At 43.1% G+C, this 27171-nt stretch overlaps 1 protein-coding gene across 25 annotated transcripts in view; it reads right to left on the reverse strand.

Moving 5' to 3' along the window:
* Nucleotides 1-27171, reverse strand: part of DOCK8 (dedicator of cytokinesis 8) — a 252223-nt gene that overhangs the window by 69978 nt on the left and 155074 nt on the right. For 20 of the 25 annotated variants that reach the window (XR_008536987.2, XR_001720634.4, XR_010148792.1 and 17 more), the window contains 9 exons: nt 25153-25223; nt 23895-24033; nt 23174-23275; nt 19166-19261; nt 18260-18494; nt 15530-15694; nt 13574-13746; nt 9836-9931; nt 5623-5718 (listed from right to left, as the gene is read on the reverse strand). Coding sequence is in view for 17 of the 25 variants with exons in the window: in XM_016960513.4 (XP_016816002.3) it covers nt 5623-5718; nt 9836-9931; nt 13574-13746; nt 15530-15694; nt 18260-18494; nt 19166-19261; nt 23174-23275; nt 23895-24033; nt 25153-25223 (1173 nt within the window). In the remaining 8 variants the exon portion in view is untranslated. The remainder of the gene's footprint in view (nt 1-5622; nt 5719-9835; nt 9932-13573; nt 13747-15529; nt 15695-18259; nt 18495-19165; nt 19262-23173; nt 23276-23894; nt 24034-25152; nt 25224-27171) is intronic. The other 5 variants (XR_010148794.1, XR_010148790.1, XM_016960514.4 and 2 more) reach the window with 1 other exon arrangement.

Consider the following 27171-nt stretch of genomic DNA (forward strand, 5'->3'; position numbering starts at 1 on the left):
AGCTGGAAACAGAACCACTATTTAGAACATTGCCTCCGGGGGAAACATTACCTCTAGGGGAAATTTTGAGTTCCCTAAGTCTAATTTTTAGTTACATAATGCAGACAGTCACCAAATGACACAAATATATATATATATATATATATATATATATACAGATTATCTATCTATATCTAGTATCTCTATATAGATACCTTTGTGTCAATACAAGTCACCAATTGACACAAACTGGTGTATACTGTGGTTACATATATAATGCAAACAATTCATCAACTGACACAAAGATATTTATATACAGATATATCTATATGGATATACATACATACACATATCGTATCTATATATAGATATCCTTCTGTCAATTGGTGACTGTCTGCATTATAACTAGAATAATACTATCTCAATGCCTACCACAATTTTAAATCAAGATCATGCTTATTTTTTGGACATCTTCTTGGGGCCAGGAGATTCACAGGTCAATATGGGCCCCCTTGACACCATCTGAAGGTGAGTCTTATCCTTGTTGGAAGTTGCTTACACTATTAGGAACATGGGGAAGACTAGGAGGTCTTGTGGTTGGGTCCCTACACTCTGAAATCATTTTCATGTATGCATCTAGATTAGTCAGACAGCCACTGCAATACTGCTACTACTACTACTACTACTAATAATGGCACTGGAAGTTGAACCACCCACATTTGCCCTCTGTGTTGAGACTGGAAGAAGAGGGGACTTCGACTCCCAGGAGCTACATGAGAGAACGTTAATGCACTAACAGCAGAATTCAGTTTCTAAGGATGCATGCAGCACTGGCAATTTTTGTTAGCATGGAAACAAATAGAAAAAACAAAGGGAAGGCAAAATAAGAAAAAACCAGAGACACAGGCTTTATGTGTTTCATGTTTTCAGATAATGCCATGGCCAGCTCAGGGAAGACCTAAGGACATCAAATCCTAAAGCTCAGTACAGAAACCATGGCTTCTCCTCATGGCGGCATCCTCTTCGGTTTGGGACACAGAGATGGCTTCATAACCCACAGGGCCGCATGCACCTGGTGAGAAGACCCGAATAAAGGGTGCGAACTGGACCCATTTTTGTCCAAAAAAAGCCTCTCTCTCACTATGCTCCTAACAAAGGACTTAAGAAGATAAGGCCTCTTTGTTTTGGGCAATGCCAATCCTGATTCTGGGCAGGCTAACCATCCCAGCACTAAGGCTTTCAGAACTCACTGCTGTATTTGGCTCCTGTCTGCTGAGTTTGGCCATCCTACAACCAAATAAATAATTCTCACAATACCATACTTCCAACCAATGGCCTCTTTCCAGACTGTCAGCAGTTTGCCAGCTACTGTGTCCTCCAGATCTCCAGAGAAGAACATCCAGTAGAAACACTAGTGGAGGCCTGGCCCTGTTGAGTGGGGCGAGGCACAGAAATCTTTCCCCCTATATGGGCCTTTGTGGCCCATTTGAAGTAAGGGCACCTCTAAAGAACCCCTTAATGTGGAACTTCATGTCCTGAGTGAGTAAACTAGGTCACCCATTTATCTCTATTTCTCCAAGGTCTGGCTCAGCAGTTTCTAGAAGCACAGGGATTTTATTCATTAGCAAGTGTGAAAGTCGCCCAAGCATTGTGTTTAACAGCTCTAACGCCAAAGTGGTTGTTCATTAGCGCTTGGGCATTGACACAACTAGAGGGTGTTAAATTGCCCAGGTTGTTGGCTAAGGCCAAGGAAGCTGTTGTCTTTCTCAAGCTTCTTGGGAAAAAACAAAACAAAACTGTTTTGGTTTTCAAATAACTTCCTGGGCATTGGTCAGGCAAATGCATAAACAATGTATGAAGAATTGGGCACCTTGTCTGAGTCTGAGATCAATTTCCTTGCAAAGTTCTGGCTGGGGGATAATAGTTTCCATTTGCCCCTACCCCAGCTCCCTGATGGATTTCTTGTCCTTCTCTGTCTGTCTCTGAATGCTGGGAAGGGGGTCTCCAGGGACCACATCACTCAGGCCCCCTTAACCTTTGGCTTCCAGTTGGAGTTGGCCAACAGGAGCACAAACAAGGGGATCATTAGGTGGGAGAACAGAGAGGCCCAGGTAGTTACTCACTTCCACTGCCCTCATCCCTGCTGCAGTGAGGTCCTGGTAGTGGCAACATTTTTCTAAGGCCCCAGGCTCCTTTTCTAAGATTGTCTCATCTGCCTCCAGATTTTTCTAGGCCCCAGTTACTCTGCTATACTCTTGATTCTTTAGAGCTAGCATAGAGAAAGGCTTCTGCCAGCTGCTGTACCCTGGGGGCTCTCACCAATCCTCATTGGCCCCTGAACCTCCCATACATGCTGAGCAGAGTCCTTTTGATCAATGCTTTTCAGTTAACCCTTTTGGGCAACGGAAACTCTGTCCTGCCAGAACCTGACAGACTTAGGTTTTAGGCTGCTGGTAGAACTGGTGTCTTGGGTGATCTGCATGTTGACAAACCCCTGCAATATGCTTAGATTAGCAGGGGCTTTCTTCCCAAAAAACTTCATCTGTTTACCATGAGGGACTTCCTAGAGGTAAGATGGGCCATGTGCTTTAGCTTATGCTTTCTCTCCTGGGCCAACGAAGCCCTAGTAAATAAATGTGCAAGGCCAAAAGCAGTTAGGGGCAGTGAAGTGGTACTGCTGAAGCATTTGGCTGACTTGGAGACTCTCTTTATGGCCACCACCCCTCCTCCAACCCCATCTGTAAATTTGGGATAATAAAAGTTCCTCCTGCCTCAAGATTGCATAATGATTACATTAGATGATGCTTTAAAATGCTTAAAACACTGCCTGGCACATATATAGTAAGATGCTGAGTAGTTTTGATGTGATTATTCTTTCTCCCATTGGTATGCCATTGGTATGCCAACTATTATTGGGATTCTGTGAAGAACAGAGACATCATTACACCTGCAGAGAATGCAAACTTCCTTTGGAAAGAGAGCTCTAAGATGCCACATGGAACCACTCAGAATAAGCAACGCTGAATTCCGCATTGGGAATCAATTATTTGTATGAATTATCCATAGCTGGATTATGACTCAAGTGAATCTTCTTCTTCTTCTTCTTTTTTTTTTTTTTTGAGACAGGGTCTCAATCTGTTGCCCAGGCTGGAGTGCAATGGCATGACCAAGGCTCACTGCAGCCTTGAACTCCTAGGCTCCAGTGACGCTCCTGCCTCAGCCTGCTGAGTAACTGAGACTACAAGCACATGTTACCACACCCAGGTAATTTTTTCATTTTTGCAGAGCTAGGCTGAGTGAATCTTCTTTATGGAGAGACATGATGGTGGGTGGGATGTGTAAATAGAAGCAGGATATAAAGGGCATGGGGTGACGGTTTTGATACTTCTCATGCCTCAAGAAACAAGAGGGGAATGGGTTTTATGGCCCAGTCCCTTTCCTGCCAGAGCATGGAGCTCACGTCTCATTGTTAATGCTCTTGCCCCAAGACTTGTGAGCTGCAGCCACCACCTTAATTAGCTTGGCTTTTGGAATGAAAAAAAAATTCTGGTGTTGTCTGAGTACAAATTCCAAAAGACCTGTAGCTCTGTATAGGATTCACAGAACAGAGGTGGTGTAGACCAGTGGATCATTAACAGGCTTAGAAGTCACCTGAGAAGACAGGTAAATGCACAGTGCTGGCCTCCAGCCTCCTAATTTTAGTGCTTTGAGAAAGAATCTCTGCTTTATTTTCACTAAGCACCTCCAGGTGGTTCTGTGGCAAGGATTCGGGACCAGGCTTTGGGACCCTTCTCAAAACAGAGGTCGGGACTTGGCAAAACTTCAGGGGATTTGAATCCTGGGTGTGTTTCTGTGGCATGAACCTGAATTCTTCTGAACTCTATTCCACATTGCTTCCTATTTCCTCCCCAGTGGATGTTTCATGTGTTTCCTTTGCCCTTTGTTCTCTGTGTCCTATTGTTCAGCATTTCTCCCTTTTTCGTGGGCTTCAACTTACATATAAAAACTAGAGCTTAGGTGGAAACCCTCCCATCTCTTTAGTCCCTCTCTCTTTTTTTTTTTTTTTTTAGATGGAGTTTTGCTCTTTTTGCCCAGGCTGGAGTGCATTGGCGCAATCTCAGCTCACTGCTGCCTCTGCCTCCCAGGTTCAAGCAATTCTCCTGCCTCAGCCCCCTGAGTAGATGGGATTACAGGCACCCGCCACCACACCCAGCTAATTTTTGTATTTTTAGTAGGGATGGGTTTTGTCACGTTGGCCAGGCTGGTCTCGAACTCTTGACTTCAAGTGACCTGCCTGCCTCAGCCTCCCAAAGTGCTAGGATTACAAGTGTGAGCCACCACGCCCAGCCTAGACTCTCTTTAAAAAAAAAAAAAAAAAAAAGATTCACTTAATGGGACAGGGGAAAGAACCCAATGAATATAAAGCTAACATTATCACTAAATCTCAGCCTACTCCAAATCCTCTGAATTGTTTGCATATGTATTTTTATATAGTTGGTGTCTATGTCTTTAGATCTCTTTCATTCAACATCATCTCATTTATGCATCTCTGTTTATCAACATTGAGAAAATGTTTATTTTTAGTGCCTCTATGGGAAAATCCTTTTGCTTCCATTAATAATTAAACAAAAAAATAGTTATCACTATTATTCCCCTTATTTTAAAATTAAGGTATTATGGCTATACCTTTTGCTTTTCTGCTCAAGTAATGGTAGAAGTTTTAGGATAAACAGATATACAAATTTCATTCTGTTTTCCAACAGATATTAGTTGGGCCTTGCATGGTACCAAGCAGTGTACTGAGGCTAGAGATGGGATAATACACAAGAGAGACCCAAATCCTGAAAATCTAACCGTTGAGACAGAAAAAACAATTAGAAATTGTGATAAGCACTAGGAAAGAAATAAACAGGGTGCTCAGAAGGAGAATAACAGAGGAAGATATATTACATATACAGTATTAGGTGGTCAGAAAAGGCCTCTTGGGGATGGTTCCACTGAAGCTGAAATCTACAGAGAAGAATAGAAACTGTGTGTGTCGGGGGTGCGGAGGTGAAAGTTAGGGAGCAGGAAGAGAATCTGGAAAAGGCTGTGAGGCCAAAATGGCCTTGGCATCTTCAAAGCACCAAAAGAGGACCATGTGGCTGAATGACGGGGGAAGGTGGCGTGAGATGAGGTTAGAGAGGGAGGAAAACAACAGAATCATACGAGGGCTTTTTAGGTCATGATACAAATTTGTGCTTTCTTCTCAGTGCAGCGAAAATCATCGATCGGTTTTTAAAAGGAGCGTGGCATTCTCTGTTTACTATTGGCTGCCATGTGCAGAATGGGTGGGCCAAGGGCAAAAATGGATACAGGCAGGAAAAAGAGGATGTCACTGTGAGAGGCACATGAGAGATGATGGTGTGTGGCCAGGTGGAGAGCGGTGAAGGTGATGAGAACTCACAGGACGGCGACAGATTTTCATGGTAGAAGCAACACAATTTAGTGGAATAAGGATGGGACGGGTGAGAGATTATTAGATTTCAAGAAACCACCCCAGGTTTTCAGCAGGGGCAACTCAGTGAACAAAATGTCAATTCCTTTCTGCTGTGTGCTTCTCTTGGCCTATTGAGCACAGATACAAACGCGCAAGAATCTCACCAGAAGCTCAAAGAAGAACCAGGCATACTTGAAGACTGTTTCTCTCACCATTCCAGTGCTGACCACCATCTGAAGGGCAAGCTCCTCATGGAAATGCTAAATAAGAACCACAAAAATTAGGCTGTGATGACAAAAGCTATTATTATTCACCAACACTTTTTTTCTTTGCTTTTATTCCCCCCAATTTAATAGCTTGTTAGTTCCTGAAGCATGTGTCTTAGATGTTCTAGGCAGTAAGTGGTGGATGGCAAAGTCAGTGCTGAGGTCACCTGAGACTGGAGGACATTTCGGTGCATAGAAGGCTGGGGTCAGGGCTGCCCAGGACAGACACATTTGAGGGAGTGGACTCAGCCTGGGAGTGAAACTCTGTTCTACGGGGGAAACATTCTGGGTAGCCATTAAAACTGGTACTGTCTTACTTTCCTCTCGGGTCCTGCTGAAAACTCTCTGCGTGACCATGTGCAAGCCATTCCTCTCTTCACCCTCAGTTTTCTCATCCATAAAATCAGTTGGTTGGTGGCAGCAGTTCTCAAACTTTTTTTTTTTTTTTTTGAGATAGGGCTGCACTCTGTCGCCCAGGCTGGAATGCGGTGGCATAATCTCGCTCACTGCAACTTCCCTTGCTCAAGCCATCCTCCCACCTACTTTAGTCCCAAGTAGCTGGGACTAAAGGCGTGCACCACCAAGCCCGGCTAGTTTTTTCTTTTTTCTTTTTTTTTTGGTAGAGATGGGGTTTCGCCATGCTGCCCACTTAGTCTCAAACTCCTGAGCTCAAGCAATCCACCCGCCTCAGCCTCCCAAAGTGCTGGGATTACGGGTGTGAACCACTACGCCCGGCCTCTGTGTATCAGAATCTCCTGGAGGGCCTGATGAAACACAGACTGGGGGGCCCCACCCCCAGATATTCTGATTCAATAGCCTGGGAATTTGCATTTCTAACAAGTTCCTGGGTGCTGCTGCTGCTGGTCCAGGGTTACACTTTAGGGACCACTGTCTAGATGGTGTCTAAACTCTCTAGGAGACTGGATAATTTTTGTTTTCATAATGCCCATATGGCATTGTGGGAAACAGGATCCGTGGGGTTTATGAGAGGATCTTGGGCTCTGAAAGGCATAGTAGTATCAGCCTTAACTCACAACATCTAAATGTCTATGTCCCAGGGCCAGATGCTTGGAAAGTCCCCCAGCTCCACTTTGCGTCTTCACTTCCCTTCAAGTCACCTACTGCTCAGTAGCAAATGGCACACAGGGTGACTTATACCTTTTCCACTCTCCAGCATATCTGGCTATGTGTTCATATTCCTGACAATCATTTCAATGAGGAAGAAGTTCAAGACTAAAGGTAGGGCAATCAATCCATTACAGTGTGCCTGATAATGTCCTGGTCCTAAAATAGAAAGCCTTACATCTTGGGGACTCCCTCAGTCCTGGGCAAATGAGAACAGTTGGTCACCCTAATTAATGCCAAAAATGATGTCTGGGAATTTTCTGTGGTTTTCTTTCATCTTATGCCCACAAAACCTGGAATAAATGTAGATAAACTCATTTTTTTTTTTCTGGTAAGAAAGTAGGTAAGAAAGCTAAAGCTATTTGAACACCCTAATATCATATCCTTATTTGCAAATTAAGTTTTAAAGTCAACACCTAAAGCAAAAACTGATTACAGCAAACATTGCTCTTGACAGTCGTTTAAATTATCCACAGAGGGCCAGGTGTGTTGACTCAGGCCTGTAATCCTAGCACTTTGGGAGGCTGAGGAGGGCAGATTACTTGAGGTCAGGAGTTTGAGAGGAGCCTGGTCAGCATGGTGAAACCCCATCTATAATAAAAATACAAAAATTAGCCAGATGTGGTGGTTCACGGTTGTAATCCCAGCTACTGTGGAGGCTGAGGCAGGAGAATCACTTAAACCTGGGAGGCAGAGGTTGCAGTCAGCCAAGATTGCACCACGGCACTCCAGCCTGGGTGACAGAGTAAGTGAGACTCTGTTTCAAAAAAAAAAAAAAATTACCCACAGAGTCCAGTACGCATGCAACCCAATGTACTCATTCTTGCGTACATTAAAATTTGAGAGCTACTTAGCTAAACTAACAGATGACAAAAGGAAAATCTCTGTATACATGCTTGGGTATTTTAACCAATTGGATCCCCAGTGGGTTAGTGGTGATGAATGGAGAATGCTTAGGTGTTTCAGCTTATCGACTGGTTTCACTTCGTTTTGTGAGGTTAGTCAAACCTTAATAATTTTAATACACGTTAACACATTTGTTTGCTGTTGTGAGTCTGAAGTGAAGCTGTCTCACTTGAGAGAGGCGTGGGGTTGAGTTTTAATCTAGCAGGTGGTCTAACTGTGCACATGATACAACCGGACTACACCTTGATCTTCTCATTGTGGGAAAGGCAGGCTCCCCAGCTTCAAAGGTCGCCTCTAGAAAACATGATATAACCGGACTACACCTTGATCTTCTCATTGTGGGAAAGACATGCTCCCCAGCTTCAAAGGTCGCCTCTAGAAAATAGGTCAGTTTGTCTGCCAGGGTCTTATGGCAAGAAGAGATTAGACAAGGATAAGCTGCTTCTTAAAGTAATTCATGCTGCTTTCTGGGCAGCATTATTACAAGAACATCTTGCTCTGGAGGTTATATAAAATAGCCAAGCAGCAAAACTCTGTCTGCTAAGGTATTAAGGAAACATATTGGCCAAACTTCCCTTTGAAATAAAATGTCTCTATTCTGGTCATTTCAAGTCAAAACATGGCAACTGCAAAACCAAACAGGACATGGGTTAAAGAAGTCAGGCTGTAGGCAAATAATGGTTTTTAAGAAAGGAAAATGGTATAATACTTATAACCAGTCACTGCATAGGGCCTGTGATAGCCTAATATTAAATTTTAGAGCAAGTGGACTAATTTGTTTTTAGCCTAACCATATCTTTTTTCACTTTTCCTTTTATAGTTAAATCCTGGTACCTCTCACTAGACATATGCTGCCTGGAATACTGCAAAGTGTATAGCACCAGGCCCCGGCCCTCCCACACTTGGTCTTTCCCTCATCCAGTCCAAAGGGAGACTTGGGAAGGCTCATTCCCTCCTTGCCTGTTTAATAAACATTTCCCTGTGATGTTAGCTCTTGCAAAAGGCTTCCTGTGTTATCCTTTGCAATAAGCATATTTACTTTTTTTTTCTTTTTTTTTTTTTGAAATGGAGTCTCATTCTGTCGCCCAGGCTGGAGTGCAGTGGCACAATCTCAGCTCACTGCAGCCTCTGCCTCCCGTGTTCAAGTGATTCTCCTGCCTCAGCCTCCTGAGTAGCTGAGATTACAGGTGCCTACCACCATGCCCGGCTAGTTTTTCTATCTTTAGTAGGAGGGGGTTTCACCATGTTGGCCAGGCTTATCTCGAACTCCTGACCTCAGGTGATCCACCCACCTCGGCCTCCGAAAGTGCTGGGAATACAGGTATGAACCACTGTGCCCTGCCATATTTACATTTTAATACAGGTCTTCAAAGACATTAAAAACTTAAGTAGCTACTATAATGGTGAGATTCTTGAGTGCCTAGAAGAGAGGAAACTTAGGGCAGACAGTTTTTTTTTCCCTCCATCCCCCAGACCACATAGGCTGGGACTATGATTGGGGAATTTTGTTGCTTTAAAAATCCTGGTAAGCAGTTTAACAGCTTTTAAAGTTTCTGAACTCATAGGTAAGGCTGATTGTGAAGAATTATGAGGAAGCATTTCATATTAGTTTATATGGTATTGAAACAAATGATACCTAATTATTGCCATTCACTTTTGTCAAGGATGACTTGTGCCCAGCTTTCCCTCTACTAAAAGGAGGCTAATGCAGTGGTTCTCAAAATGTGGTCCCTGGACCAGCATCCGCTGGGAACTTGTTAGAAATGCAAATTCTTGAGCCTCCAGCTCAGATCTATTGAATCAGAAACTCAGGAGGTAGGGTCCAGCGATGAGTTTTAACAAGGCTTCCAGGTACTTCTGATGCATGAGAAAGTGGGAGAAACACTGAGGTAATGGGCAGTTAGGTGGTCAAATGTGGCGTAAAGGACAGGGCTGCAAAAGTGTGTGTGGGGTGTGTGTGTGTTAGCACAGCAGGAACAGGCAGGGGAGCACTTTGACTATTTTCAAGCACAGTGTGAGGGCATGAGGAAATCCTTCTGTTCTTATCCTGGGATAAACCTCACATTGCTCTCTTCAGTACCTTTTTGCTGGCTGGCCTTGGGGCTGCAGTTGAACTTGGAGCATCATTATTGCCAGAGCAATAGTAAGACATTCGGCTGCAGTTGCGATCGGCGATCTAAAACACACAAACCATGGCTTAACAGTCAACCAACCATGGAAAGGTAAGCCAGACATCTGGAAATCACAACCTCAGAATTCATTTTTTTAATACATATTTTTTTTCCTGGTTACAAAGGTAAAACAATTGCTATAAGTAAATATAAAACAAAGCAAAGACAGTGAAGTTATACCTAATTTTACTTGCTCTTGAGAGAACACCCGTTAATAGTTTGTGTGTAGCAACCTACAGTTAAAAACTATTTAAGAATCTGGGCTGCTGAGTAGTCCCTTCTAGGAGTCTGTGACTTCAGGGGACGCCAGGAAAAAACGTGTGGGAACAGTGTCTCTCTGTGGTTTAGTATGGTACTGCACCACGCTGTCTCCTAAACACCAATACATTGTCAAAAACTACCTCTGAAAGGAAGTGGGGTGCTCATGCTCCATCAGACATTTTCTCCCCATGCTACAAAATAATGTGAAAATTGCTAACCCTGTCCACATAAAAATTTAATATTTTCATTTTATTAAAGAAAAATAGAAAGATCAAGGCTGTCAGTAATAGCTGCAGACCACTTCTTTCCTGGGTGATCAGAAAGTGGTATTGCTGAAAGGGGCTTTCAATATGAGGCTGAGTTGTGTCGTGCTGGCAAATGTTTAACAACCAGTTGTCAGGGGGGTAGGGGTAATTTGTAGCATTTGCCAATTTTTGTGCCACAAATACTTTCATCATAACTGATTTCAATCTACCAACACGATGTCATAGAAATGCAGTGTGGTAGCAAACCGTTATATAATATTTCCATCACACAGACACAGTAAACGTAAAGAAGGAAGAACTTAGATATTGTAGCATATAGTGAAATTATTAGGAAGGGACTAGGTTTACCTTTTTAAAGTGAACTTTTAATTTTGAAGTATAAGTTATATAGTTATTATTAGATTTACAGAGAAGTTACAAAGGTAGTATTTCTTATATGACTTTCATTGCATTTCTCTTAATATCTTTTATAGTAAGGTACATTTGTCAAAACTAAGAAACTAACATTGATATGTTACTATTAACTAAACACGAACGACTCGGATTTCACCAGTTTTTGCACTCATGTCCTATTTCTGTTCCAGGATACAATCTAGCATACCACATTGCATTCAGATTACCTTTGTTTTTAATATAACTTATTTAATTTTAAGTTTATACGATTTAATTTTAACAATGTCTGTTTCAAAACTGGCTCAAAAAATTCTGGAAAACTAAGCAATCAGCTTTTGGGAACAGGTACGAGCTCACTCCAGCACATCCCTGAACTGATTTTTAAGTCAAAAAGGATAGAATATGAATAATTCCTGATGGCTCAAGCTACACAGCATCTCAGGGGGTGAATCCAGTGGTTTTTAAATTTATTTTTTATTATTTTTTATTTTTTTAGACATAGTCTCGCTCTGCTGCCCAGGCTGGAGTGCGGTGGCACGATCTTGGCTTACTGCAAGCTCCGCCTCCTGGGTTCACACTATTCTCCTGCCTCATCCTCCTGAGTAGCTGGGATTACAGGCGCCCGCCACCACACCCGGCTAATTTTTTGTATTTTTAGTAGAGACAGGGTTTCACCGTGTTAGCCAGGATGGTCTCGATCTCCTGACCTCGTGATCTGCCCACCTCAGCCTCCCAAAGTGCTGGGATTACTGGCATGAGCCACGGTACCCGGCCAAATCCAGTGTTTTTAAAAGATCCAGGGTAGATGGTTCTTAAGTTCATCCAGGGACCAGGACCTCTGCAGAGATGAGGACATGAGGCCCAGCACAGTTAATTGACTTTCCCGTGGCCACACAGCGGGGCAGTATTGGCGCCCAGCCCCAAACCCTGGTCTCCAGATTTCCTTCCTCATACCACACTGTGTCAAGTGGGTGGAATTTGTAAGGGTGAAACTGTGTCTGTGTCTAAACCTAGAGATTCTGATTTCTCTTTATCAGGGGAAATGATATTACTCTAATAGCTCAGCCACCCTGAGGCCACAGATCATTGGAGAAAAAATTCAGGCTAAGAATTCATTGTGGTAGTTTTGTGAGTAGATTAAAGACTGTTGGATCGTATACTCCATCTTTTAAAAAAGGGTGAATTTTATGGTATGTGAATAATATCATAATCTTTAAAAAATTCCTAATGAGAGACAATCTACAAAATACCTGACCATTACTCCTCAAAACTGTCAAGGTCATGAAGAACAAAGAAAGTCTAAGAAATTGTTCCCAGCAAGAGGAGCCTATGGAGGCAAGACTGCAAAATGTAATATGGCATCCAGAATGGGATCCTGGGACAGAAAAAGGACATTAGAGAAAAACTGAGAAGGTGTGAATAAAGACGAACTTAATGAATAATATTCCATGAATATTGGTTCACTAATTGTGCCAGAAGTACCATTCGAATGTAAAATGTTAATAAAGGAGAGACTGGGTATAGAGTATATAATTCCATAACTCTAAAACTGTTCTGAAAGTAAAGCTTTACCATGAAAAAAATAAAGAATTCATAGAGGGAAAAACAACATAGGGCAAGCCATCAACACTCTCAGGATGTCAGTTTTTATATGCTTGTAAAATTTGGCATTGCTCCTTGGGATTTTTTTTTTTTTTTTTTTTTTTTTTCTGAGACGGAGTCTCGCTCTTGTAGCCCAAGCTGGAGTGCAATGGTGCAATCTCGGCTCACTGCAACCTCCACCTCCCATGTTCAAGTGATTCTCCTGCCTCAGCCTCCTGAGTAACTAGAATTACAGGCATCCGCCACCATGACCAACTAATGTTTTGTATCTTTTTTTGAGACAGAGTTTTGCTCTTGTTGCCCAGGCTGGAGTGAAATGGCACAATCTTGGCTCACTGCAACCTCTGCCTCCTGGGTTGAAGCGATTCTCCTGCCTCAGCTTCCTGAGTAGCTGGGATTACAGGCATGTGCCACCACGCCTGGCTAATTTTGTATTTTTAGTAGAGACGGGGTTTCACCATGTTAGCCAGGCTGGTCTCGAACTCCTGACCTTGTGATCCACCGACCTCGGCCTCCCAAAGTGCTGGGATTACAGGTGTGAGCCACCGTGCTTGGCCAATGTTTTTATTTTTAGTAGAGACAGGGTTTCACCATGTTGGCCAGGCTGGTCTTGAACTCTTGGCCTCAAGTAATCCGCCCGCCTCGGCCTCCCAAAGTGCTAGGATTACAGGCATGAGCCACCACGCCCAGCTGTTCCTTTGGACTTTTTTGTGAGATAATCAATCTGTGGATGTTAATGAACGTAAGAGGTAGGTATTAAAGAAACAAAACTAAATTAAAGGCAACCTTTCCAGGTATCAAAAGTCAAAGCTATTTTTTTTTCCTTGAAAATAAAATGCATGGTTTAGCCACATGACTCCATGTGGCTAAACCCCTGATGCTTTAAAACTTTGCTACCCAAGCTAAGTAGTTCTCAGCAAATCCTCAGACGCTGGTCTTGCTGCTGCATCTGTCAGAATGGTCTTAATCTATTCTAAAGAACGTTAATCACTCCAAAGCTGAGCATTAAAGCATCTGACCAGCATGGTGGGCAGCAGTAGTGGTTGCTTCTGTGTTACTTCTCCAAGTTTTACTTAAAAAATACAAAAGCCTGTGTCCCCTTCCAGGGTTTGACACCTTTCCTACCTTTGAAGACATGATGTTCTTCACTTCCTCGTCTGCTGCGGAGTGTGTCCCCGCGAGGTCTGGGTTACTGCTGCTTATCACCCGGGCCTGCAGCAGCTTTGAACTCACAGCAGCAGCTGATGTGCGGCCATACGTGTGGTAGCTCCGAGGGTCTGGGAGGGCAGTGGGAGCGCCTGCACCCCACCAGGCAGAGACATGTCAACAGACAGGGGAACAGAGTTACTTACTGAGTTTAAGAAGGAATTGAAGAGGGATAGGGGTGGATGAAAAGCCACTGGATTAGGCCTTGGAATTAGGGTCTTCTTAACAAATCCCGGCTGGGGTAGGAGGCAATCTTTTGGACAGAAGTAGATGGGGCATAAGGCACCAGGGAGTGGTGGAGATCATGGTAAACAGCCAACACATGCCTCTTACAAAGGCAGGGGGTACTACTGGCTCCAGTCTATTACTGCCATCGGGAAATGGACCCCAGGGTTGCTAGAGCTTCTGATTTCTCATGAGAAGCTAAAAATGTGGATATTTTTAATTTATCAATATTTAAATGACAACTTTACAATTCATGCAGTGAGGTTTTCTCAGATTCAAAAATCCATAGAGTCATCTGAACCTTGTGAGGATTACGGTGTATGATGTATACAGCGCTGTTTTTCATCTTTACATGTTGACATGTTTTCACAAGCGGTTATGGAAGTCTATGAGATATTACTATTTAATTTTTTTTTTTTTTAAGACAGGATCTCACTTTGTCCCCCAGGCTGGAGTGCAGTGGCACAATCTCAGCTCCCTGCAACCTCTGCCTCCCAGGTTCAAGCAATCCTCTTGCCTCAGCTTCCCGAGTAGCTGGGACTACAGGCGCCCGCCACCACGACTGGCTAATTTTTGTAATTTTTATAGAAATGGGCTTTTGCCACGTTGCCTAGGCTGGTCTTGAACTCCTGAGCTCAAGTGATCTGCTCACCTTGGCCTCCCAAAGTGCTAGGATTACAGGCATGAACCACCGCACCCAGCCACATCACTAGTATTTTTTAAAACTCAATCAAATTTTCAGATTTACTAGAAATGAGGCTGCGCAGACCAACAAAAGTGTCATGTTTATTTGGGCCTGCAATTTTGTGAACTCACTGACACTAATTTTTATATCATGCTGACAAGAAGTTCTACTTGATTATTACTTATGTAAATAATTAAGAAGAGTTGGGGAAATGCATTACCATTGTTTCAATAGTTCAGTTTGAGGGAAATGTGAAAAGGGATTTTTTTTTATAACAAAAAGTTTAAGAACCACTGCCATTGGATATATATTATTTCCTTTATTATACTAGAATCCTAGGCATCAGTCACCACTTCTCCATCTTAAAAAAGAGATTCTCAGCTGAATCATAAAATTAGCAAGTGGGTAAAGACCAGTGAGGGATTACCAAATGAGCAGACAAAATAAGTGTTTAGAGCATAAAAAGAGGCAAGGAGGGAGGAAGAAAGATCTATAAAGAAACACATAATTTCAGCATTCATGCAAGTTTTGTATTGTCCTGAAAACGAAAATGGAATTTTAGGGTGTTTGTTTGTTTGTTTGTTTGTTTGTTTGAAGAGATGGGATCTCGCTCTGTTTCCCAGGCTGGAGTGTAGTGGTGCAATCATAGCTCACTGCAGCCTCCAACTCCTGGGCTTAAATGATCCTCCTGCCTCAGCTTCCTGAGTAGCTGGGACTAAAGGTATGTGCCACCACGCTCTGCTAATTTTTATATTTTTTGTAGAGACAGAGTCTCATTATGTTCCCTGGGCTGGTCTCCAACTTCTGGCTCCAAGTGATCCTGCCATCTCAGCCCCCTAGAGTGCTGGGATTGCAGATTTGAGCCACTGCACCCAGCATAGGATGTTTTATTTTGGATTACACTGCAGTGGGGTGGAGGTGGCGTTGCCCTGCCCACCAGAGTCCCACACTCAGGGTAACTCTACCTGACTTGGGCACATCCCTTTGCACCTCTGGCAGGCGGAAGACGTAGTGCACGTAGGAAGCCAGCAGGCAGTTCCTCCCATGCTGGTCCTTGCTCAGGTCCTTGCTGTTGTGCAGACTGTTGGCGATGGCCACCACGGACTCAAAGGCAAACTGGGAGAAGTTGGCTGAGGAACCAAGAGAAAAATGGGTAGTCCCACAGCTGGTCCTTAAGGAGCCCGAGGTGGAAGTTTCTCCAGGACAGTGACAATGAGTCCTGACCGCTGACCAATTTAACTAGGCCTGGGAAGGGTAAATGGTTTTGGTGAGCTCTGGCATGCTGGCTCTGAGTACCACAGATGCCTCCACATTCCCTCTTTTGACCTTCCTCCTCCTGCCACTGAATAGCATTGATGGTTTTTAATGACAAAGACACAAGACTGTCCAGACGTCCCCCTTCTCTAAGCCAGGTTGTAAACTGATGCTACTCAGTGCGGGCTGCGGACACACACGACCACTATCACCTGCTTGCTACTAAGAAATGCAGAATCTCAGGCCCCACCCCAGAGAGTGTATTAATCAGGTTCTGCATCTTTACAAGATGCCCACGTGACTGTTGTGGACACTATGATTTGAGATGTGCTGCACAACCCTGATTCTTGTACAGATTAACCTAAAAATGTTTGCATATCAAGTCATTCCCACAGTGGGCCCATACATATTTGATTTACGGCATAGACCCTCTTGTTCTGGTGCCCTAAGCCTCTATAGTTTGGCTCCAATATACTTATCTAACCTTGTACCCTTTTTGGCTCAGTTCGACATCCCTGAAAATGAGGCAGTCATTGTATTGTCCCATCATGCCTGCTCTCTTACCTCTGAGACTTTGCTCATGCTGTTGTCCCCGCCTAGGAAGCCCTCCTCACTCCTATCCACAAAATCACACCGACCCTGTGAATCTCAGCACAAGTCCCACCTCCTCCACGAAGCCGTCTGACTCCACACAGTACAGGGCTCAAGTGAAACTGAGTTACATGATTCTCCAGCCGTGTCTGGTGGTAAACTGCCTGTGAAAGCTGGAATCCTTCCCATGCAAAGTGCATTTCTCACATTTTTGTGCCCCCACTGTGCTTTCCATTGCATAGACACAGAATAGGTTCTGAATAAATGCTTGTAGACTCGCCACCTCCACTTATTCTGCCTATGCCAACACCCTGTGGTCCTCACACCACAAGGTGGCAACTTGCTGTGGAGAAGCTGCTCAAAACATATAAATATTTTTGTCTGGTGAACAAGTCTGTATTGACTAGCTGGAACATACAAAGCAGTGTGCCACATATGTGGGGGCACAGAAAGTAATCGAAGGAGGGCAGAGCTCTGCAAGAATCTAGCTGGAGAGGCGACTGCTACATGGATGAAAAGTTAGCCTCCAACACAGGACGTTTGATCTGTGGAACCACAAAAGATGCATATCAGGGTGCAAAGCAGAGTGGGAGATTAAGAGGACATGCCCCTCCCTGGCTCTAAAAGCCCTCTCACTTCACTGTCCCAGCCCACTTCCACACGTGCTTCTGTTCCACCACCAACTGTGCTATTGACTTTCTTCCTGACACTCCCACACTTTTCTGGTTCTCTGCAGGGCTGCACTCATCTCATTGCCCCTATTCTGTCGGTTTTCACTCTATCCCTTCTTCAAGGCCATCTCTTCATGTGGACCTCCTGCATCCTCCCAGATGGATGTTTTCTCACTCTCTCCTTTGATACCACCCTCCCCACAACCACTGCAAAATTTAGCTGTGTCCCTTTGAGGACTCTTGTCCTGTGCTGCTGACTCTTTGCCATATTATAAGTCCTCTGAGGTCTGAGATGCTCCTGGTTATTGTCACAAAGCCTACAACTTTTAGTACAGTACTGGGCATATGGATGGTACCCAAAAGACGTCTGCTGGACTGGAAAGCAAAGAGCTATATAGGCACAGCTGAAAATGGTGGCAAATAAAGATGCCCTATACCAGCCAGTCTACCCTGGAAGAGTTAGGAGAACCACTGGACTCTGGTCATGCCTCCAGGATAAGCTTTTGAGATTATTTCTAAGGGAAAATGTACACATTGTATTTAGTGTTAATTTGTTAAAAGTAAGCATTTAAAATAGACTGTAAGAGAGAACGGATGAGTTCTAGGGGGAGGGATGAATAGGGAGTGACTGCTAAAGGGTATGGGGTTTTATTTGGAGGTGATGAAAATGTTATAAAACTAGATTGTAGCGATGATTGCACAACCTTGTGACTATACTAAAAACCACTGAACTATACACTTTAAAATAGTGAGTTTATGTTTTAACTTTAAAAATTGATTGCATTGCATTTCAATGTAGAGAGTTCCTTCCCTCCATTTAACACAGGTTGTCTTACCTTAAAATGTTCCATTTCCTGTTAGTCAAGAAAACAAAAATATCTTCAAGGTAAAATAAATTCATCAATTACCAGAAATGGAATTTTAAAGACTGCCTATAATCATTTAATAAAGTTTACAAAAAGCTATAATATTAAGAACCCTATTTTAATGTTTCTTTTTCTTTCCAACATGCAGAGAGTCTCAAAAAAAAATAGCATAAGACTTGGCCTCCCTTGAACACACATCATCAGTGGAAAGGAAGATCACATTGTCTCTGGATTTCTGGAAATCATTTTTCATTAAAGAAGGCAATGCTTGCTTGCTCCTGCCTCCTCCCAGCCCAGCCCTGCAGGTTCATACCTGTCTGGCCAGCGATAACCATGGGCTGCACGGACAGCTGGAAGAGCTTGTCCAGCACCAGGTGCAGGAAGAGCACGAGCGGCTCCAGGCGGGAGGAGTTCAGGCAGATGATGCTGAGCTTCAGCTCATGCTCCAGCCCCATCTCGCTGATTTTCTGATCCAGCACGCGGATGGGGAAGGTCACCTGGCTCTCCAGGGAGTGGCAGAGGGTGAAGAACTTCTCCAGGTGGTTGTCCTGGGAAGGGAGAAGGCAGGCCTCATGGGGTTTTATACCATCAATGTTCACCAGTGGATTCACAAACACAATCGAATAGCTCTTTATGGGTAGAACCTCTTATCCAGCGTTTCAGACCAGAAGGTCTAAGACATGATGTTTCAGACCGAGGCTATGAACTTCTTTGTAGAATGTGGTGCATGAAGTTGAACCTTTCAATAATTATTAGCTAAAGAAGAAATAATTTAGGCTCTGACATGTTCTGTAAGCAGAGGTCAGCGTACCAGGTAAGCATACTGCCAAGAGAGGGGTCTCAGCAGATGCAGAACTCAGACAGTGGCAGGTAAAGGAGAGAGTACGGAATTTCTTTTTAAAAGCTGGCAAAGTGGCAGAGTTACAGAGGGAAAAGAAGTAACAGCAGATGAGAGTTCCAAATCAAGTCTCCCTGCAAAGTTCCTCAACCAACAGTGCAGATACTAGGTTCTTTCCTTTAGGTGCTCGGCGGTTTTGTAAGGTCTTTCTATTCCAATGACAAATGAAACCTAAAGAGGTTTGCATGTCCCCACAAAGAACTAAAGGATTATTTTTTATTTATCTGTAGACAAGGATTTTCATTGATCTTTTATTGGCCTGTCCTTCAAAGGCTCCTCTGCTGCACCTTTACCTTCATTATTAACCTTGACATTCCTTACCTGGGTGTGCACAGAAGAAACAGCTTGCACTTCAATATTAAATACTCCCTTATGTCCTTCAGCCCACTTAATGGGAGGATTCTGTAATGGGACTTTCTGTGTTAAAGAAAAAAAAAAAGATTAGCAATCCAATTCCCTTTTCTGATTACTAACAAGCAGTGCAGAGCAACTTGACTGGAAATGTCAGGGTTATACAAATACAGAACTCTCTTGAAAACGAATCTAACTGTTCTTGGAGTCAGGAGCCCTGGATTCAACTTCAATTCTACACCAAACTAGTTATTATTTATGTATTTACTCATTCCTTTTGAGACAGGGTCCCACTCTGTCGCCAGGCTGAAGTACAGTGGTGCAATGACGGTTCACTGCAGCCTCAACCTCCTGGGCTCAAATGATCCTCCCATCTCAGTCTTGGAGTAGCGGGGACTACAGGCACACACCACCACACCCAGATAATTTTTCGATTTTTTGTAGAAATGCGGTTTCACCATGTTGCCCAAGCTGGTCTCAAACTTCTGGGCTCAAGGGATCCGCCCACTTCAGCCTCCCAAAATGTTGGGATTACAGGTGTGAGCCACTGTGCCCCGCTTCAAACTAGTTATTTTTACTTAGACGACTCAACTAAACTTTCTGGGCCTTAGTGTTCTGTTCTCATGCTGTGAGAAGAGGGTGTAATCTGTCTCTAAGTTCCAAACCAGCATTGATGATTCTGGATTCTAGGAATTAAAATAAATTAAGATCCCAGCAATTTCCCCATTAATCAGAATTGTCAGGACAAAGCATAGAATATCTTTACAAGACATGAAATTTTAATACTTTTGAGTACCCGATATTACTTTCCCTTTCACCACAGTTTTTCCCAGTGTTTCCAACATGTTTCTAGGCCAGCTCGGCTCCTGCTTTAATTACTCAAAGTGACTCTTTTATACGTTTATATATCAATACCTTCGTAGGTCTTAGAGACAGTTTCTTGCCTTAAATTCCCATTGAAATTGCATTCCTTTAGAGATGTCCTGCAGTGTTGAGTGAGGAGGGCCTCGCCTAGGTGTGCGTGTCTTTCATTGTAATGAAAGGTAGATGTGTACAGGGGATGGAGACCTTTAAAGCTATCTGAAGTGGTCAAAAGCTGGGGCCCAAAGTGGGCTCTACCTACACACACGTTCTGTTTGAAGTATTAGGAACTTTAAAAAATTAGTTACCAATATTTGAAAGCCTGAAAATTTCCTATAAAAGACTGCTTTTCTAACTTCATTTGAGTACTGGAAGAAATGAAAAAATTGGCCTTATATCCCAGCATGTCACCAATCTGCAGAGTGAAGGGAACAGCTGTGACCTTCAGATGGGGAAGAGACAATCTCCAGAGTGAACAGATGCCACCAGAACAAGGCATTCATGTATGTTACTCATCTGGATCCTGTGGGCACTTGAGTTTGCCATCTGTGATCTCAAATAGCACCGTCCAGTGGAAATATAACGTGAGCTATATATGTGATTTAAAATCATCTAGTGGCCACATTAAAAAAGTAAAAAGGGGCCGGGCATGGCAGCTCACACCTATAATCCCAGGACTTCGGGAGTCCAAGGTGGGAGGATCACATGAGGCCAGGAGTTTGAGACCAGCCTGAGCAGCATAGCAAGACCCTGTTTCTAACGAAAAAAAAAAAAAAAAAATTAGCTGGGCATGGTGGTGCACGCCTATAGTCCCAGCTACTAAGGAGGCCGAGGTGAGAGGATTGCTTGAGTCTATGAGTTCAAGATTACAGTGAGCTGTGATCACGCCACTGCACTCCAGCCTGAGTGACTGAGCAAGACCCTGTCTCTAAAAAAAAAAAAAAAAAAAACACAAAAGGAACATGTGAAAGTAACATTTCATTTAACTCAATATAGCCTAAAGACTGTTTCAATATGTAATCAATGTAAAAAATTATTAATACAATATTTCACATTTTTCCCCATGAAGTTTTTGAAATCTGGTGCATATTTTACTTATAGCACATATCTCAGTTTGAACTAGCCATATTTTCCTCAATAGCCACATGCAGCTAGTGGCTATCTTATCAGACAGTGCAGGTTTAAAGGATACTAAGAGAGGCTAAGGGTATATCTATAAACACAGCATAGCGCAAGTAAGAAAAAGGAATTAATGTTTACTTAGGAATTGAGTTTGTTGTTTGGCAAGCATTATCTCATTTAATGCTTATAGCAACCTTATAGGCAGATATGCAGATATGGGCTCAGTTTCATCTTCGAGACTCAGAGACGGTAAGCAACTCACCAACATTCACACAGCTAGGGAGTGGCAGAATCTAGACTTTGGACACAGATTTGTCTCTCTCCAACACTCAGGTCTTTCCTATAGCTTAAAAAGATAATGGGGGGTTCTAAGAAATTAGAGTGTGCAACTTGATGATGAGAAGGTGGTTTTGAGGGCTACTGAAAGGTGTTGATGTCCAAATCATAAAGACCAATCAGGGAAATGTCTGTGGACATACTCGGATTGCCCCTTAGATGGCTTTGATGAGAGAAGTTTTGGTTTACCAGACACATGCCTGTGGTCCAGGGCAAAAGTTGGTTCTCTCTTTAAGGAAAAAAGAAAATAAGAGGAAAACAGCCGGAAGTGAGACGGTAGATGGCGAAAGAACAGAGAAGAAAGTTGACTGGAATGGTTGAAATTAAATTCAAATTTCTGCGAAATTCTTCAACTTAAAATTGCAAGGAAAGCAAAAGAGATGGAGGATCTGTAGATTAAAAGCGTCTCCAGAGATGTAACAATCAATAGCCGTGTGTGGACCTTATTTGAATACCAATTTTAAAAAGCAAGCATCAAAAATATATCATTAGTGGAATAATTAAAAATTTGATCAGTGACTGAATATTTGATGATACTAAGAAATTACAGTTAAAATTTTAAAGTATGACAATGGTATTGTGATGGTTAAAAACAAATCCCTTATCTTTTAAGATGCAGACAAAAATGAAATATGATGTCCGAGATTTACTTCAAAATAATACTTATTGATGTAAACCTATGCAAGGAACTGAGAAGTGGGCTAGCAGTGTGACAGCTGGTGCAGTCAGGGTGGACAGTCCCCTGGGCTCCCTTTATTTATTTTTTATTTATGTATTTTGAGATGGAGTCTCACTCTGTCACCCAGGCTGCAGTGCAGTGGTGTGATCTCAGCTCACTGCAACCTCCACTTCCCAGGTTAAAGCGACTCTCCTGCCTCAGCCTCCCGAGTAGCTGGGATTACAGGCACCCGCCACCACGCCCGGCTAATTTTTTTGTATTTTTAGTAGACATGGAGTTTCACCATGTTGGCCAGGCTGGTCTTGAACTCCTCACCTCAAGTGATCTGCCTGCCTTGGCCTCCCAAAGTGCTGGGATTACAGGTGCCCAACACCAGGCCCAGCGAATTTTTGTATTTTTAGTAGAGATGGGGTTTCGCCACATTGGCCAGGCTGGTCTTGAAATCCTGACCTCAGTTGATCCACCTGGGCTTCTCTTTAAATGGGTGCACTGCAGCAGAGTGGATGAGCAAGAGAAAGTGCCAGAAACAGGAAGTGGGAAAGGCTATTGGCATTGGGATTGGCAGGAGAATAAATACCTTGGTATCTACCGGAGGGCTGTGACAACTGACCCAAGAAAGAAACGGATGAATCTGGCCTGGGAATCTTTCATAAGGATCCTTGATGGGAACAGTTGTTTATTATGAATGGCCTTAGTTTGCCTCCTCTTCTATAATACATTATTCTGGGAATCCCTCTGTGGTAGATAATGCAAGGTTATGCTGCCTTGGGTGTAGGTTGCATCTACTAAACATTCTGATTTGGTGGCATTTAAAAGAATGAGGTTTCACAGTCAGTTATTCCTCCCATCCTATCAGAACAATGTGCTCTCTGAGAACACGATGAACATCCATGGCCACAGGGGAATGAAAAGTGGGTCTGGGAAGGTGGTCCAAGACTACAGCTGGACAAGAAACAGCTGATGGCCAGCTTGCCAATTACCTCAGCGGAATGCATGGAGTAGTTGGGTGGCAATTTTTCCAAGGCAACTGGGAGACAGTAGGATCCAGTTTGAAGACGTTCATTTAAGAGAATTGGCAGCCACTGAAACAGATGATGTAAATAATAAAGTGGTATTTATTACAGCATATAATTCTGATAATTTATCTAGCTCGCAATAATCAAATGCAACTAAACGGTGATTAGATATTGACCAGTACTCTTTTTGGCAGTAATTTCTGTCCAGTTCTTTGCATTTTAAATCTCCGAGACCTCCTGAAATGGTAATATTGATGATTTATTGCTTTTGGAGCTAAAGCAGTAGCATTTTTCTCTGTAGCCAATGTTTGTGTGTGTCTGAACAACATCAATGTTTATTTCACCTTTTATATCTTTTAAAGAAAAAAATGGTTTCTTCTTGGGGGACAAAGCTAGTTCTATACGTGAAGCATGGATATTAAATTTGGAAACAGTGAACACTGCAATGCTTTTTAAAAAACAGATGAGTATTCTTCCAACATCTATCACCCACTAGCCTTCCATTCCTGAAATTTGACATTTGCTAAGGCAAATCATTTCTGCCTCTTGCTATAATGTGGCTTAGCATGTTTTGCTACTTCTGACTGGAAAAAATCAAGTAAATAGAATTTGTTTGTTTATCTCTGCAGGGACCTCAGATGCACCAACAACTGCAGTGTGAGTCAGCAGGCTGGAAACGACTCACTGAATATCCCAGGAGAGTTTCCACGGAGGCTCCTTGCTTCTGCTGACAGCTGATATGGTAGAAGGTGAACAGGAGGTGGTGATTTACTGTGAGCTTTGCGGGGAGCTTAATTTTCACTTCTTCATAAAAGTCAGGAGACCTGTTTCAAAAGCACATTATACACAAATAACTTTTAGCAAGAATGATGACTTCTCCGATTGTAAAACGCCACAGCCCCTTTGCTCCTCAGAATTTGCCTGGTGTTTTGCTTTTCATTTTACATTACTCTGCTCTGAAGCTGGAAGTCCCTGAGACCAAGCTTATGTTATTAGATACACTTCCCTTACATAAAACTGTTCATGAACTAAAGGCTTTGTCAGGAAAAACAAAAAGCAAAAAACAAAAAAAACTCCCCCACACAATGGAAAACTCCAACAACTTAATTTGAAGAAAGGATGAGGTTTGGACTCCTGCTGTGACCTCCTTTTTCCATTTCTACCCAAGGAACCAAGCCTAGCACCTAGCTGCACTCATCAAAGAGTAGAAGCAAATGAATGAGGCAGGAGGAAAAAGGAACCGATTTAACTGCATTATGAAGCCCTAGATTCTTCATTAATTACGAAGTACATTATGTACATTGTAAAGTAATGTAGGTATGTAATGTACATTACCTCACTTAATCCTCATCCCAATCCCAGAATGTGCTTAAATGAAGGACTTAATTAGGCCCAGGTTATCAGGCCCGGATCAAACCCAATTCCGTCCAACACTGTGCAGATGTCTCTCCCTTCCCTGTGGAACATGAATAATAGGGTAGGCATTATCCCATGACTCCATTTGCCGGTGGAATAATGAGTGTTCCATTTCTCCTTTGGTCAGCCTAGGCAGACAGTGGGGCAGGTGTCAAGTGGAACGAACAGGGACACACAGGGCAAGGGGAGCCGGACTGTGCTTCTGGTCCCCTCCAGGGTCTCAAAGCAAGTTAGGAAATGTGTTTCCTTAATTAACGTAATACATCCTCTTTGCATCATACTAGAATAGAAGCTTCCGGAAAAGTCAAAACTATATTGGATTCTTGAAGACACATTCTTCTCTCAGTCTTGGTTAATGGCAAAGTTATACATCTTCAACACAGAGTCATGGAACTGGCATGGATTTCCTTTGCCCCTCAGTCCCTGAATTATAAAAACAGTTAGGAGGAACCACCCAAGGGACTTGGAAAAACCAGGAGATGATGAAACCATCTTGACATATATTTAGAATGCTGAAATAGACTTACTTATTATGGTATGTAACAGCTGTGTACACTTCCTGCAGAAATTCAGGCCCGCTGGACTTTCCAAAGATGACCTGTTCACCAGTAGAGAAAAGATCAAATTATCAGTAACATTTGGGTATATCAAATTGACTATCATCAGGCCAACAGAATGTTCTGGTCTCATAGAGCTGCATTTTGTACAATTAAGAGTGCTGGGTTGGCTAGGAGCAGTGGCTCACACCTGTAATCTCAGCACTCTGGGAGGTCGGCGTGGGAGAACGGCTTGAGCCCAGGAGTTGGAGACCAGCCTGGGCAACATGGCGAAACCTCATCTCTACAAAAAAAATACAAAAATTAGCCAGGCGTGGTGGCACATGCGTATAGTCCCTGCTACTCAGGGGGCGGAGGCAAGAGGATCGCTTGAGTGCTTCCTCTACTAGGAAGCAGAGGTTGCAGTGAGTCGAGATTGCACCATTGCACTCCAGCCTGGGCAAGAGTGAGATCCTGTCTCAAAAAGAAAAAAAAAAGTGCTGGGACTACAACTGGCCCAAGCACACCAGTGCAAAGGAACTGGCTATGAAGGGTGAAATGAGGTTCCAAGGGGCTATATTAGTGACCAAAGGCCACATGTTTGTGAGATTAGAAAACCAGTATTCTCTCCACTCTGCCTCACTGCCTAGAGGTCTATCCAACAGGCCAAAGTTACATACTTTTGTCTTGAGTGAGAAATCCCCAGTTCCAGGTTCTTCTCTCTCAAACATACAGACCTACTCACTTAGGTGATTTGAATCTCCACTGCCTTATCCACATTTGTGCCATTTAGAAAAAGATGCCTCCTTGGGCCTGAAGCAGCATTTAGGATGCATTATGAACAAGTGCACTCACCTTTGTGCAGAGAAAAAAAGCTCTTTCCTCTAGATGGAGTCATCCCAGCACCAGAACCCATGGCTCAGTGAATGAAGAACAGGCTGGACTTTAGCCCACAATCACTCTTGCCTGGGCATCTTGGCTGCCACAGGATCTGCACAAGCATATCTTGTACTCCTGGCAGTGGCATGCCAGGGGTCTGAGCAGGGAGGACTAAGAGGACCCCACCACTGTCTTAAGACACCTTGCACTGGGAAGACAGGTGGGACGTTAGGAGAAAGGTTTTTTTTTCTTTTTTTCTTTGGGTGGGACATTAAGAGAAAGGATTTTTTTCTTTTTCTCTTTAGAAAGGTATATTAACTGAGTGCAGTGGCTCACGCCTTTAGTCCCAGCACTTTAGGAGGCCGAGGCGGGTGGATCAGCTGAGGTCAGGAGTTTGAGACCAGCCTGGCCAACATGGTGAAACCCCATCTCTACTAAAAATACAAAATTAGCTGGGCGTGGTGGCACGCGCCTGTAATCCCACCTACTTGGAAGGCTGAGGCAGGAGAATCACTTGAACTTGGGAGGTGGAGGTTGCGGCCATTGTACTCCAGCCTGGGCAAAAAGAGTGAAACTCCGTCTCAAAAAAAAAAAAAAAAGAAAAAAAGAAAGAAAGTTATATTAACTGAATTCTATGACTTATGGGAAATAGTAATAGCTAACCACCATCTCATTTAGAAGGAGATGGTTTAAAAAGTATAAATTCTGGCATTTTGAGTTCCTTGGAGCACACTGCATTTTATATATATATATGAATAATTTGATTTATATTTTGCCTCAGAACAAAGATCCACTCCTAGAAGGTGTGGAGGTGGTGTGTGTTTATAATTACTAGGCGGTACTTTGTATTCATCAGCACTGTGGTCCGAGGCTTGAGTAAGTGTGTAACACCGTGTGTGTATAACACAGTGTGTACAGTTTGTGCACGGAAGACACTCAGCAAACATGGCGCACATGTTGAGCCATCTCTTTACTTTGTATGCCTTTAGAGTGGGGTGGTCCTATGGGCAGTATGGAAAGACTTTATGACTTTTTTTAATCCTCTAAAATGATCTGTATGTTCCAAGCTCACTACAGAATAAGCCGAGAAAGAGATCGTCAAGTAAGACTGACCCTGTTTCCCCACTGATA

This window comes from Pan troglodytes, chromosome 11 (genome assembly GCF_028858775.2).
Source record: "Pan troglodytes isolate AG18354 chromosome 11, NHGRI_mPanTro3-v2.0_pri, whole genome shotgun sequence".
Lineage (NCBI taxonomy): Eukaryota > Metazoa > Chordata > Mammalia > Primates > Hominidae > Pan > Pan troglodytes.